The following is a 13,142-nucleotide window of genomic DNA, read 5'->3' as shown; positions in this document are numbered from 1 at the left end:
CATAGCCTTGACTAGATGGATCTTTGTTGACAAAGTAATGTCTCTGCTTTTGAATATGCTATCTAGGTTGGTCATAACTTTCCTTCCAAGGAGTAAGTGTCTTTTCATTTCATGGCTGCAATCACCATCTGCAGTGATTTTGGAGCCCAGAAAAATAAAGTCAGCCACTGTTTCCACTGTTTTCCCAGCTATTACAGAACAGAAAAGAATCAGTGAAATCTCTGAGAACAACTTCCTCCAGGTGGTGGGAAAACTTGAGGAGGTCCATAGACCCCTCAAAGTGGGCATGAAATCAGGCATACTGTGCCAAGTGAACATTTTCTGGGTAGAGGGATCTTATTTCTCACTAGAGCCAAAAAGTGTGGGGAACAGGATCAAAATTGTTACCTATGGGAAAGGATGAGGTTGGAGAATGGGAATTTACTGCTGAGAAGCAGTAAATTAGTAAAGGACTCAGGCAATGGCACCCCACTCCAGTACTCTTGCCTAGAAAATCCCATGGACGGAGGAGCCTGGTGGGCTGCAGTCCTTGGGGTCGTGAAGAGTCAGACACAACTGAACGACTTCACTTTCACTTTTCACTTTCATGCATTGGAGAAGGAAATGGCAACCCACTCTAATGTCCTTGCCTGGAGAATCCCAGGGACAGTGGAACCTGGTGGGCTGCCATCTATGGGGTCGCACAGAGTCGGATATGAATGAAGCGATCTAGCAGTAGCAGCAGCAGGAATCTTATCCACTCCAAAGGGTTAATATTCACCCAAAGGACTGTGCTGAGAAGACCGGCCTGGGGAAATCAATGTACCCTAGAGATGAACCCAGAAATGAAAACTTTGTTCTTTTATGATTAAAAAAAAATTCCCCAGCTCCTATCCCCCTTCCACTCCCTTAAATACACATGGGGTGAGTGAACTACCCAGCCAGGAGTGTGCCTCGTCAAACAGATCACAGATCAATAACTACTGCAGTAGAATGAAGTTGGAGCTGCTCCAGGAGTTGGACCTCTTGTCGGCTTTAGCTCCCAACACCCTATGAGGCAAATATGATTAGTCTCATTTGCCTAAAAAGAGAACTAAGGCGGGTAAAGCAGTTTGCCCAAGGTCACACGGCCAGTGGATCAGCAGAGTGGGACTTCTTTCTGCACTCCAGGCTCACTGCGCTAGTCCTCTTCAGAGAGGTCCCTGAACTTGGCAAGGATCCTGCTCGTAGCTGTCCCAGACCTACAGTTCTAGGAACATGACCCTTTGCTGCAATAGCCTCTGGGGTCGGGGCACTGGGGGCTGGGCTGGAGGTGGAGCAAACGGAGCAGTAGAAAAGGGAGCTCCTCTTCTCTGGTTCCCCCACTTCCACTCCCTGTCTCTCCGCTTCCTCCTTTTCTCAGGCATCAAAGCAGAGACCACGGGGACCTAGTTCACCAGGCTCGAGGCCGGAGGCCCCGCCATGACATCCCTAAGGCCCCTTCTGATGCTGGCCCTGCTGGTGTGGGTTGTTGTGGCTGACCAAGGTGCGGGAGGGTGTTGTTGGCCATTGGGGTCAAGGTAGGGTGGGAAAGGGTAGCCTGGGCTTGGCTGTGCCAGCTGACACTGGCTCCTCACAGAGTCCTGCAAGGGCCGCTGCACCGAGGGCTTCAACGCCACCAGGAAGTGTCAGTGTGACGAGCTCTGTTCTTACTACCAGAGCTGCTGTGCCGACTTCATGGCCGAGTGCAAGCCCCAAGGTGTGTGCAGAGCGGCTGGGTGGGCCTGGGGTCCCCGGTGCAGCTGGAGACTCACTGCCACGCTCTCTGCCCGCAGTGACTCGTGGGGATGTGTTCCATCTGCCAGAAGATGAGTACGGGACCTATGACTACGGCGAGGTGCAGACGGTCAACCGCAGCGTGGAAGCACAGCCCGAGAGCCCCACCCTGGCCCCTGTTCTGCAGGCCGAGATTCCTGTCCAGGCACCGGTTCTCAACCCTGAGAAAGAGGCCCCATCACCTGGGCGGGGAGACTCAGACCCTGGGCTGGGGACCAGTGACCTAGGGACCTCTGAGTCCCCAGCAGAGGAGGAAACGTGCAGTGGGAAACCCTTTGATGCCTTCACCGACCTCAAGAATGGTTCCCTCTTTGCCTTCCGAGGTGACTCAAGGGGGGACTTGGGGGTAGGGGTCTGTCCCAGGGCATCCCCCCTCACACAATATCCCTCCCTCCAGGGCTGTACTGCTATGAGCTGGATGAAAAGGCAGTGAGGCCTGGATACCCCAAACTCATCCGAGATGTCTGGGGCATTGAGGGGCCCATTGATGCCGCCTTCACCCGGTTCAACTGTCAGGGAAAGACGTACCTCTTCAAGGTGCCAGGCCCGGGGGGCTGTGGGTCAGGGTTGAGAGTATCTGGGTAGAGGTTGAGAGCAGCCGTGCCCAGGACCAGCGTGGGCAAGAAGGCTGGATTTGGGCCTGTGGTCCCTGGCTGGGGCTCTGTGAGCACACAAAAGCCCAAGGCTCCAGCTTCTGAGCAACAAGCCTGGAACTAGAGCTGCCCGCCTTGAGTGGGGGATTCTGCACCTCTGTGCACAGCCAACTGCCTGCCTACCCTCTTCTCCTCCCCAACCCCTTAGGGTAGTCAGTACTGGCGCTTTGAGGATGGTGTCCTGGAACCTGACTTCCCCCGAAACATTTCGGATGGCTTCAAGGGTATTCCGGATGACGTGGACGCAGCCTTGGCCCTCCCCGCTCACAGCTACAACGGCAGGGAGCGAGTCTACTTCTTCAAGGGTACTCAGGGGTGGGCGGGAGGGTGTGCAGACAGTGGAGCAGTCTTGGGTTTCTTCCACACTTCACTGGGGATGAGCCTGTGTTTATCCCCCACCTCCCCTCCACACCCCACCTCCCCTACTCCCAACCCCCACCGGAGCTCCCAACTCCCACAGCCTTGGGGCTTTCGTCTTGCTCATGGCCACCCCTCCCCAGGCAACCACTACTGGGAATATGTGTTCCAGCAGCAGCCCAGTCGAGAGGAGTGTGAAGGCAGCTCCCAGCCGGCCGCATTTAAACACTTTGCCCTGATGCAGCGGGACAGCTGGGAGGACATCTTCCGACTTCTCTTCTGGGGCGGTTCCTTTGGTACGGAGGGAGGGTGGGAGCGTGAGTCTTGCTTCCCGGTGCAGGGGGCTGGGAGCCCCCAGGTAGCGGGAGGGCTGGGCCAGCCTGAGAGGCTGCAATTGTGCAGCAATCTATCAAAAGCTATTTGCTCAGGTTGCTCAGGCCAGACTTTGCTTCTGTTGACATTGGTGGGGGGAGGCTTGCCTCCACCTGGACCCCACACTTTGGACTTTGCCTAGCACAGCCAGCAGAAGGAGGGGCTGTGACTGGGGCAACCGGGGAGGGCTACAGTGGAGGGAAGCCAGGGGAAAGGCCGGGATGGGGGGCTCTGCCACTAGCCTGATGGCTGTTCTTGGACAAGGCAGACAGCTCATCCTTGGCCACCGAGGCTCTGCATTCACTTCTTCCTCACTGCAGGTGGTGCTGGACAGCCCCAGCTCATCAGCCGCGACTGGTTTGGTCTGCCGGGAAAACTGGATGCGGCCATGGCCGGCCACATCTACATCTCAGGCTCAGCTCCCAGCTCCCCCCGGGCCAAGATGACTAAGTCTGCGCGGCGCCATCGCAAACGTTACCGCTCGCTCCGAAGCCGTGGCCGAGGCCGCGGCCGCGCCCGCAGCCAGAACCCCTACCGGCGATTTCGGTCCACCTGGCTGTCCTGGTTCTCCAGCGAGGAGCTGGGCCTGGGAGCCGACAACTATGATAACTACGAGATGGACTGGCTTGTGCCTGCAACCTGTGAGCCCATCCAGAGTGTCTACTTCTTCTCAGAAGGTGGGAGCCCCTGCCCGCCCTGTAGCTGGTCTGGCTGGGTCATTCCTGCTGTCCCTGGTCCCTGGGGCTGACCACAGCCCTTGAGTGGTGACGAGGCAGGCCAGAGTCCTCGGGTGCCTGGTGGATGTTCACTCACCCTTCCAGGAGACACCCAGGTCTTCTTAGGGCAGGATGGGCAGGCTGTGTCTCACACCCCATCTCCCAACCTCTCTTGCAGACAAGTACTACCGAGTGAACCTTCGCACGCGGCGGGTGGACTCTGTGATCCCTCCCTACCCACGCTCCATTGCCCAGTACTGGCTGGGCTGCCCAGTCCCTGGCCATGCATAGCAGCCTGAGTCCAGACAGCTGGCCTCTGCTGCTCCCTACTCCAGCATCCTCCTTCCAGCTCAATAAAGATCCCTTGACCCTGAGTTTAAGACTACTGTCCTGAGACTTCCCTGGCAGTCCAGTGGTTAAGAAATGGGCACGGGTTCAGTTCCTGGTCGGGGATGTAAAATCCCATGTGCCACGTGGTGTGGCCAAAAGAAAAAAAAAAGGACTCCTGGGCCTGACCAAGGCAGAGAGGCAGGAGGCAGGGGTCTGCCTGGGTAAAGAAGGGGAAGTCGGGCCGTCAGGATGGCTTGGAGGAGAGAACAGAGAAGATCCTCATTGTGTCCAGCCTGTGTTGGGCTCAGGCACTCTCAGTGAGCCGGAAAACCTGTTGGGAGAGCCTCATGAGTGCAAGCCTTCCTCCCGCACCAAGCAGTCCCCAACAACCCACTAGCAGCTAAGCGGGGACTTGAACCCCTCTTAAGGATGACAGGAGTCACCAAGCCACCCTATCCAGCCTGGGGCTTGTTTTGCTTCTTGTCACTGACCCAGATCTTAGAAGGGGCAGGGGGTCAGGAGGCAGTGGACTGCGGCTTAGCTTTTCTGCCCATCCTGGAAGGTGATCACTGTGCTCCCACAAACCTATCCCTATGATGATGGGGTTTTGAGATCTCTGTCTTGGGTCTGGGGTGCAGGGCACTGAGGCAGGAGACACAGGGAAGAGCAGGGACCAAAAGGAAATTCAAATGCACCCATCTCTTGTGGAAAAGTGGCCCAGAAGACTTCAAAGGACAAGAACACTGTAATAACATCTTTCTTAAACTACACCCCCCCCCCCGAAATGTACCTGTGGAACCTCCTCTGGTTCCACGTTCCCGGACTCTAGGAAGTCCATTTGGGCTCTTAGGGGGCCAGGGGAGCAGGCCAAGCTCTAAAGCAGACCCGAGGGTGACCTGGTAGTGACATCTGCTCCCCGTCCTGCTGAGGGGAGGGTGACTCCCGCTCATCTACTGTCCCCATCGTCCTCCACATCCTGTCTAGCTTCCTCAGACCCATCTCAGTCGTGGGAAATGACTCCACCCAGTCTTGCCTGAAGGCAGCCGGCCCCGCAGACCCCAGGAGGGGCAGCTGCAGCCCTGGGAGCATCCCTGCCTTTCTGGATGGAACCATGGGAGGATTTTCATAAAGTACAGGATTTCAGACATAGACTGCCAGAGTTTGAAGTGTGAGGATGGGACGATGAGGCCAGCTTCTTTGGTTAAGCCCCGGAGGAGCCGGGTTGCCCCACCCATATTCCCACGAGGCTCCTTTTCCTCCGGGATTCCCCACCTCCTGGAGGCGGGGCCTGGCCTCTGAGCAGGATAAAACCCCACACTTGGAGGGGACTGGTGTGGGCACAGCCTTGGCATGGCCGTCTGGCTCCTCACTCTGCCGGCTCCATGAACAGCCCAGTGGGTGCATCTCCGGCAGGTGATCTGGTGGGAAAGGGTGGGCAGGGGGAGGACGTAGGGAAGGTGTGATGGGGCAGTCTGAAGAGGGGTGGGGAGCAGGGGCTTCAGGGTCTACTGGGGGCTTTGGGACTGGGGTGGAGGCTCTCACAGGGAGTCCTGGCTTGACCTCCCCACCGTGGCCTGCAGGCCATGCCAGTGGGTTGGGTCCCCACCGGAGAAAGAGGACCACCTTCAGCAGAGGGCAGCTGCTGGAGCTGGAGCGAGTGTTTGCAGCACGGCCCTACCCCGACATCGGCACCCGTGAGCACCTGGCCCGGGTCACCTCTCTTCCTGAGGCCAAGATACAGGTGAGCTGTGATCATCCCCCTCAGGACGGGGGTGCACCTGCACAGAGAGTTTCTAAGCTTGACCCACAGTCCGTTCTCTCCGGGTATCCTGCCTCCAGATTCTGGTTTCCCTGTACCTCGCGGGAGGGGATGCTGGAACCAGAAGAGGCTCCTTCTTTCCTTACCAGGTGTGGTTCCAGAACCGCAGAGCCAAGAGAATCAAGAATAGAAAGCCAGGAGGCCTAAGCCCCAGGCCTGAGCCTCCCCAGAGATCCTGTTCTCTTCCGGACACCATCCAGCGGTCCCCAGAGCCCTGGACCCTTGGCCAGCCTCCACCCTCCAACAGCACAGCTCAGTGTGCCTCTGTGTGTCGACACGCTTCCTGCCCAGCTCCTGGCTTGGGTCCAGGGCAGGGCTGGGTGGGGGCTAAAGCTGCAGCCCCCTGGGCACCAGCTGGGCCTTCCGGGGCCCACCTCTCTTCCGAGCGAGCTGCTCCCCAGACCTCACTGGGCATTCTGTCTGACCTCATCTATGCCTCGGCCATAGTCACCAACCTGGACCATTCCTAACCTAGGTCTGGGACTTGCAAGACCCCTACTTGGCTCCTGTAGCCCACTCTGCTCCTTAGGGCTGAACACACCGGAAGTGGATCTCCTGAACCCTCCTTTTACACAAGGGAGTTTTCTTACGGGATGAAAGTATTAGCTCAGGGATCCCTCCCTTCCACTGTCCTCCAGACCAGCCTAGATATGGATTCTATGGTGTGATGGGGGCCTGGCTCCTGCTACCTAACACGCTCCCCACCCATCATCTTGGCACAGAGGGATGAGATAGAAGCCCATGTTTTCCACTTCTGCCAGTTTCCCAATTCTTCTCATCCCAGCTGACAATACCTCCTCCCTCCAAAGGACAATGGGCCACCACCCTGTACCCAAGGGCCCTTTAAGCCATTACCTGACTGTTAAGTAAGCTGGGAGAGGGCTGATCCTAATTTTAGACTGCAGGGACCAGTCGTTTTATAGTTCAGGGCCCCCCTCCCCTGTCCTCCTGCCACCTGGACAAATTAATCAGAGCCATGGATCTGAAGAGGGAGTGATATTAAAGTCATGAAGTAGAAACAGGAACCCAGGGCTTATGCTGATTTAATTTTCACAAATATGAGATTGGCTGCCCTCTGACCCGGGGCTGCAGAGACAACCTGACAGACTCAGGATGTGGTGGGGAGGAGCGTGCATGTCGGCAGTGTTGGGTTTTGGTATCACTGTCATCTGTAATACCAACTAATCTTCAAATAAAACCCCAACTCTGTACCTTAATCTGGATTGTTCTGTGCTGCAAATGAATTGGGATGGGGGCCGTTTGCTTTTGAAATTTATCTCCATCACCTAATCCCTAAATAGGGCCAGGTTCCACGCAGATTCGGGGTGGGCGGTATTACTCAGGCTTCTGCCGGGATTAGTTAGAGGGAGGAGGGTTAATCGAAGGGATTAGGGCTCTGGCTGACAGACCCTGGAGAGAAGGGAGCCTCAGCTGCACCCCTTGCTCCTGCGCCCACCTGTTCCAGGACACTCCAGCTCCCTGCGCTTCTGGAGCTGCTCAGCTTCTGGAGCTTGGAGTTTGCGATTGGTCTGTGCTAGATTCAAATCCTAGCTGCTATGTAGTCTTGAAACTCTCTGGAAGTCTAGAAGCCTGAAAAAATGGGGATGGTAATACTCATTTCCTGTTTTGGGAACAAAAAGCAATAATGTAGGTGAAGGGCTTCATGTGGTGCGTGACACACTGTATTAATAAAAGCTCTCAATGGACGCTAGTTCTCCCTCCTTCCCAGGTGGGCTTCCCAGGTGGCGCTAGTGGTGAAGAATCCACCTGCCAGTGGAGGAGACGTAAGAGACCTAGGTTCGATCCCTTGGAGGGCAGAGCAACCCATTCCAGTATTCTTGCTTGGAGAATCCCATGGACAGAGGACTCTGGCGGGCTGCAGTCTACAGGGTCACAAAGAGTTGGACACGACTGAAGGGACTTAGCATGATCCGTACCGTGGGACATGAGAAACTGGAAAGGTCTCAAGCTTCTTGTTTCTCTGGGCTTCTGGCAAGGACTCCCCTTGCTCCCCAGGAAGCCTTGGACCCAGACTGCACTGGAGAAAGCATGGTAGGGTGAGATAGAGGGAGTGGCTGAGAGCAGAGTTCCCAAAATGGGGTGAGAAGCAGAGGAAAGGCCACTCGATTCCTGTTTCTGGCTCTGCCCTTGCTGTACCATGGCCCTTTCCTCAGCAGGCACGTAAGGCTTTGGCTGCTCTCGCTCTAGAAGCCAGTACAGCGGCCCATGCATGCGTGTGTGTGCGCATGCTCAGTCATTGACTCTTTGCGACCCCAAGGGGTACAGCCCCCCAGGCTCCTCTGTCCGTGGGATTCTCCAGGCAAGAATACTGGAGTGGGTTACCATATCCTCTCCAGGGGATCTTCCCGACCCAGGAATCGAGCCCACATCTATTGCTTTGGCAGGCTAATTCTTTACCATTGAGCCACCTGAGAAGCCTGATTGGCCCATAAAGGAGCTCCTGGTGGCTCAGGGGTAAATAATCTGCCTGCAGTGCAGGAGACTCAGGGTTGATCTCTGGGTTGGAAAGATCCTCTGAAGAAGAGAATGGGAACCCACTCCAGTATTCTCACCTGGAGAATCCTCATGGACAGAGAAGCCTGGCAGGCTACAGTCCATGGGGTCACAAACACATGACTGAGTGACTAACACACACACAAATTACTCAATGCCACAGCAGTCTGTTGGCGTGTGAGTAGGGGCTGGAATCAAGTGAGGACGCCTTCCCAAGAAGGAGTATGTGGGGATTGACTCCAATTGCATCCTGAGAAATTGCACTAGGTCAGAAGCTGTTTAAGAAATCCAGCTCCATGGGAATTCTCTGGCGGTCCAGTGGCTAGGACTTGGTGGTTTCACTGACTTGGGCCCAGGTTGGATCCCTGGTTGGGGAACTAAGATCCTGAAAGCTGAACAGCCAAGAGAAAAAGAAAAAGGTCTGCTCTGTATCTAAAATCTGGAAGTCTCCCAACCTGAATCCAGTTACGTGGAGACTGTGAAAGCTTGAGGATATGTGGGGACTCTGGCCATGGAGTTTAGCACAGGTAAGTACAGCTGTGGGGACTTCCCTGGTGGTCCAGTGGCTAAGACTGCACATTCCCAAAGCAGGGGACCTGGATTCCATTCCTGGTCAGGGAACTAGATTCCGCATGTGTCAACTAAGACCTATGCAGAAAAAAAAAAAAACAGACAGATGCGACTCTCCAAAAAAGTTTCAGTGTTCAGTACAGCTAATTTTTTTAATATTCCAGGGTTGTATAGCAACTTATTTTGGACAATATTTTGTATAATACTTTAAAAATGTATCTATTGCTATAATCTACTTAATCATACTAATATTTAAGTTGTATCCAATATAGGATTTTATTATTAGACATAATTGAGATGAACATTGGCATGTATTTCAAAGATCTCTGACATATGAATCAATCACTTTTTTTGTGGGTAGTTTTTATTTTTATATCTATTTATTTTTGGTGGGAATCTTACTGAATAGTTAAGTTCTCAGGTCAGTTCAGTTGCTCAGTCATGTCCGACTCTTTGCAACCCCATGGACTGCAGCACACCAAGCTTCCCTGTCCTTCACCAACTCCCAGAGCTTACTCAAACTCATGTCCATTGAGTTAGTGATGCCATCCAACCATCTCATTCTCTGTTGTCCCCTTCTCTTCCTGCCTTCAATCTTTCTCAGCATCAGGGTCTTTTCCAAGGAGTCAGTTCTTTGCATCAGGTGGTCAAAGTATTGGAGTTTCAGCTTCAACATCAGTCCTACCATGAACACCCAGACTGATCTCCTTTAGGATGGACTGGTTGGATCTCCTTGCAGTCCAAGGGACTCTCAAGAGTCTTCTCCAACATCACAGTTCAAAAGCATCAATTCTTTAGCACTCAGCTTTCCTTATAGTCCAACTCTCACATCCATACATAACTACTGGAAAAACCATAGCTTTGACTAGAAGGACAACTGTCAGTAAAGCAATGTCTCCACTTTTTCATATGTTGTCTAGGTTGGTCATAGCTTTTCTTCCAAGGAGCAAGCGTCTTAATTTCATGGCTGCAGTCACCATCTGCGGTGATTTTGGAGCCCAAGAAAATAAAAGTCTCTCACTGTTTCCATTGTTTCCTCATCTATTTGCCATGAAGTGATGGGACTGGATGCCATGATCTTCGTTTTCTGAATGTTGAGTTTTAAGCCAACTTTTTCAATTTCCTCTTTCACTTTCCTCAAGAGGCTCTTTAGTTCTTCACTTTCTGCCATAAGGGTGGTGTCATCTGCATATCTGAAGTTATTGATATTCCTCCAGGCAATCTTTGCCGGGAGCCAGCGTGAGGAACTCCGCCCACGGCCAAGGTCTTGAGGAACAAGGCTTGGCATACGCAAAGGCGTGATCAAGCCTCAGGAAACCCCCTGTTCCCGAGCACCTAACCCCAAAACCAGAGTCTGTTTTATGCTCTCACCTACACCTCTGACTTTACGGAGGGCTCTCCTCCATAACCGTTTTTCTTGGAGAAGGAGTAAATGTGCAGCTCCAAGGCAATAAAAATTCTTGGGCGTGACAAGAGTGTTTCAGCTTATGGATTCCTCTGAAGGTTATCTAGCCCACCTGTATAGGTTCGTCCTGCCACACGTGATTGTTTACAGCCTCCCAATCTGAGAGGCACGAGATGTTTTAGACTTACTAAAGGCAAATTCTTTTGGGGAATTAAAAATTATTAGTATAGTGGGTTGGTTAGGAATTATATTGGTGAAGGGTTCTTCATTTGTTGTGTCAATAATTGCTGCTAATTCCCTGCTCTGGGTGGGACAAGGATGTCTTAGGTCAAACCTCTCTGCTGACAGACTAGCTTGTGTGACAGGATTATCCATACTCCTGCCACATGATTGTTTACTACCTCTTAACTATAAACAGCACAGAGAGTTTTGGAGTATTTTGAGAGTCCTAATTAGCATAGGGCTTTTTCTTCTTGTTGAGTCAATGATTGCCACCAGGCCTCCATATCCTTAGGCACCTGGGAATATATTAATCAATGTATTTGGAATATAGCAAAGGAAATATAGTAGTTTGATGTTAGCAATACTAGACTTTTTGAGTTAATGGATTTTCTCTTTTGTAATAGATCACTGTGCTTTGTTATAAATCACTGTGTCCTTGCTATGTAAAAATGTAAATTTATCATATCTTAAGACTAAATAGATCTTAAGGGGAGCATTGGTGAAAGGATTTTCATTTGTTGGGCTGATGTTTGCTGCTAAATCTCCATGTTCCCTACCCTTATAATGAATATAACTAGCATATAGGAAGAAATAAGTATTAACCTTTAAGCATATAGAAGAAATAAGTATTAACCTTTAAGACTAATCATGTTAACCTTGGGTTAAATAAATTCCTTTCTTGATTGTAACTCACTACACCCTCATCCTATAGGAATGTAACTTTATTTGGAGGGTGGTGCCTGGTTTAAGAAAAAAACACCCTTGGAAGAAGTAAGTTTTTTGGTTATCAGAAAGAAAGGATCATAAAATGTCAGCAGGTCTCACTCATGGCCAGAAGATGATGTACCTTTTTTATACATTTATGTGAAGCACCTGATTTTGATAAAGGTCAGGACTGCTGACTCCCGCGTGACTCTGTATTCATCTCTATGTGTAACAAAAGGTATATAAGCAAACCCCAAAATAAAGAAATCGGATCAGTTTCCGGAAAGACTGATTCCCCCATGTTGCTTCTTTCTTGCTCCCGTTTTTCTGGCTGAATTCCCATCTGGAGCATGGATGCTATTCCACGTAATCCAAGTTATTCAGCCTCTTTTTCTCCACTAATCTTCCTACTACACTATCCATTTCTAATCTCTCTATATCTGTGATTAAATATGTATTTTTCCAAAGATGCCGACTCCGTCCCCACCTTCGAATTCCCTGGATCCACCGGGGGCTGGACCCCGGCAAATCTTGATTCCAGCTTGTGTTTCATCCAGCCCGGCATTTTGCATGATGTACTCTGCTTATGAGTTAAATAAGCAGGGTGACAATATACAGCTTTGACATACACACTCCTTTCCCGATTTGGAACCAGTCTGTTCCATGTCCAGTTCTAATTGTTGCTTCTTGACCTGCATACAGATTTCTCAGGAGGCAGGTAAGGTGGTCTGGTATTCCCATCTCTTAAGAATTTTCCAGTTTGTTGTGATCCACAAAAAGGCTTTGGCGTAGTCAATAAAGCAGTAGATGTTTTCCTGGAACTCTCTTGCTTTTTTGATAATTCAATGGATGTTGGCAATTTGATCTCTGGTTCCTCTGCCTTTTCTAAAACCAGCTTGAACATCTGGAAGTTCACGGTTCACATACTGTTGAAGCCCAGCTTGGAGAATTTTGAGCATTAGTTTGCTAGCGTGTGAGATGAGTGCAATTGTGCGGTAGTTTGAACATTCTTTGGCATTGCCTTTCTTTGGGATTGGAATGAAAACTGATCTTTTCCAGTCCTGTGGCCACTGCTGAGTTTCCCAAATTTGCTGGCATATTGAGTGCAGCACTTCCACAGCATTATCTTTTAGGATTTGAAATAGGTCAACTGGAATTCCATCACCTCCACTAGCTTTGTTTGTAGTGATGCTTCCTAAGGCCCACTTGACTTAACATTCCAGGACGTCTGGTTCTAGGTGAGTGATCACACCATCGTGGTTATCTGGGTCATGAAGATCTTTTTTTGTACAGTTCTTCTGTGTATTCTTGCCACCTCTTCTTAATATCTTCTGCTTGTTAGGTCCATACCATTTCTGTCCTTTATTGTGCCCATCTTTGCATGAAATGTTCCCTTGGTATCTCTAATTTTCTTGAAGAGATCTCTAATCTTTCCCATTCTATTGTTTTCCTCTATTTCTTTGCATTGATCACTGAGGAAGGCTTTATCTTGCCTTGGTATTCTTTGGAACTCTGCATTCAAATGGGTTTATCTTTCCTTTTCTCCTTTGCCTTTACCTTTTTAAAAAATTATTTTATACTGGAACATAAAGTCCATGGGGTCACAAAGAGTCAGACACGACTGAGACTGTAACACTTCATGCCTCATAGTTGATTTGCAATGTTGCTAGTTTTATGTGCACTAT

At 51.1% G+C, this 13,142-nt stretch overlaps 2 protein-coding genes across 3 annotated transcripts; both read left to right on the top strand.

Annotated features, from left to right (window-relative positions):
* Positions 1,330–4,266, top strand: VTN (vitronectin). The gene is made up of 8 exons (XM_005693252.3): positions 1,330–1,504; positions 1,598–1,717; positions 1,794–2,117; positions 2,192–2,331; positions 2,596–2,752; positions 2,948–3,100; positions 3,497–3,853; positions 4,071–4,266. Exons 1-8 carry the CDS (start codon positions 1,441–1,443, stop codon positions 4,181–4,183), a joined length of 1,428 nt encoding a protein of 475 aa, XP_005693309.1. The 5' UTR covers positions 1,330–1,440; the 3' UTR covers positions 4,184–4,266.
* Positions 5,605–6,511, top strand: SEBOX (SEBOX homeobox). 2 transcript variants are annotated; one of them, XM_013971856.1, is made up of 3 exons: positions 5,605–5,635; positions 5,803–5,963; positions 6,131–6,511. In XM_013971856.1, exons 1-3 carry the CDS (start codon positions 5,605–5,607, stop codon positions 6,509–6,511), a joined length of 573 nt encoding a protein of 190 aa, XP_013827310.1. The 2 variants fall into 2 exon arrangements, with proteins under 2 accessions (XP_013827310.1, XP_017919554.1); XM_018064065.1 differs by lacking the exon at positions 5,605–5,635 and having other exon boundaries at positions 5,663–5,963.

Source organism: Capra hircus, chromosome 19 (assembly GCF_001704415.2).
Source record: "Capra hircus breed San Clemente chromosome 19, ASM170441v1, whole genome shotgun sequence".
In the NCBI taxonomy this organism is placed as follows: domain Eukaryota; kingdom Metazoa; phylum Chordata; class Mammalia; order Artiodactyla; family Bovidae; genus Capra; species Capra hircus.
Note: the sequence above shows the minus strand (reverse complement) of the source record. Positions and strands in the feature narration are given on the sequence as shown.

Bases quoted from the DNA above. Each gene is read 5' to 3' on its own strand.
- VTN (XM_005693252.3), top strand. From the start codon at position 1,441: ATGACATCCCTAAGGCCCCTTCTGATGCTGGCCCTGCTGGTGTGGGTT. The intron at 1,718-1,793 runs GTGTGTGCAGAG...CTCTGCCCGCAG, and splicing joins GGCCGAGTGCAAGCCCCAAG to TGACTCGTGGGGATGTGTTC. The intron at 3,854-4,070 runs GTGGGAGCCCCT...CCTCTCTTGCAG, and splicing joins TGTCTACTTCTTCTCAGAAG to ACAAGTACTACCGAGTGAAC.
- SEBOX (XM_018064065.1), top strand. From the start codon at position 5,685: ATGGGGCAGTCTGAAGAGGGGTGGGGAGCAGGGGCTTCAGGGTCTACT. The intron at 5,964-6,130 runs GTGAGCTGTGAT...TTTCCTTACCAG, and splicing joins TTCCTGAGGCCAAGATACAG to GTGTGGTTCCAGAACCGCAG.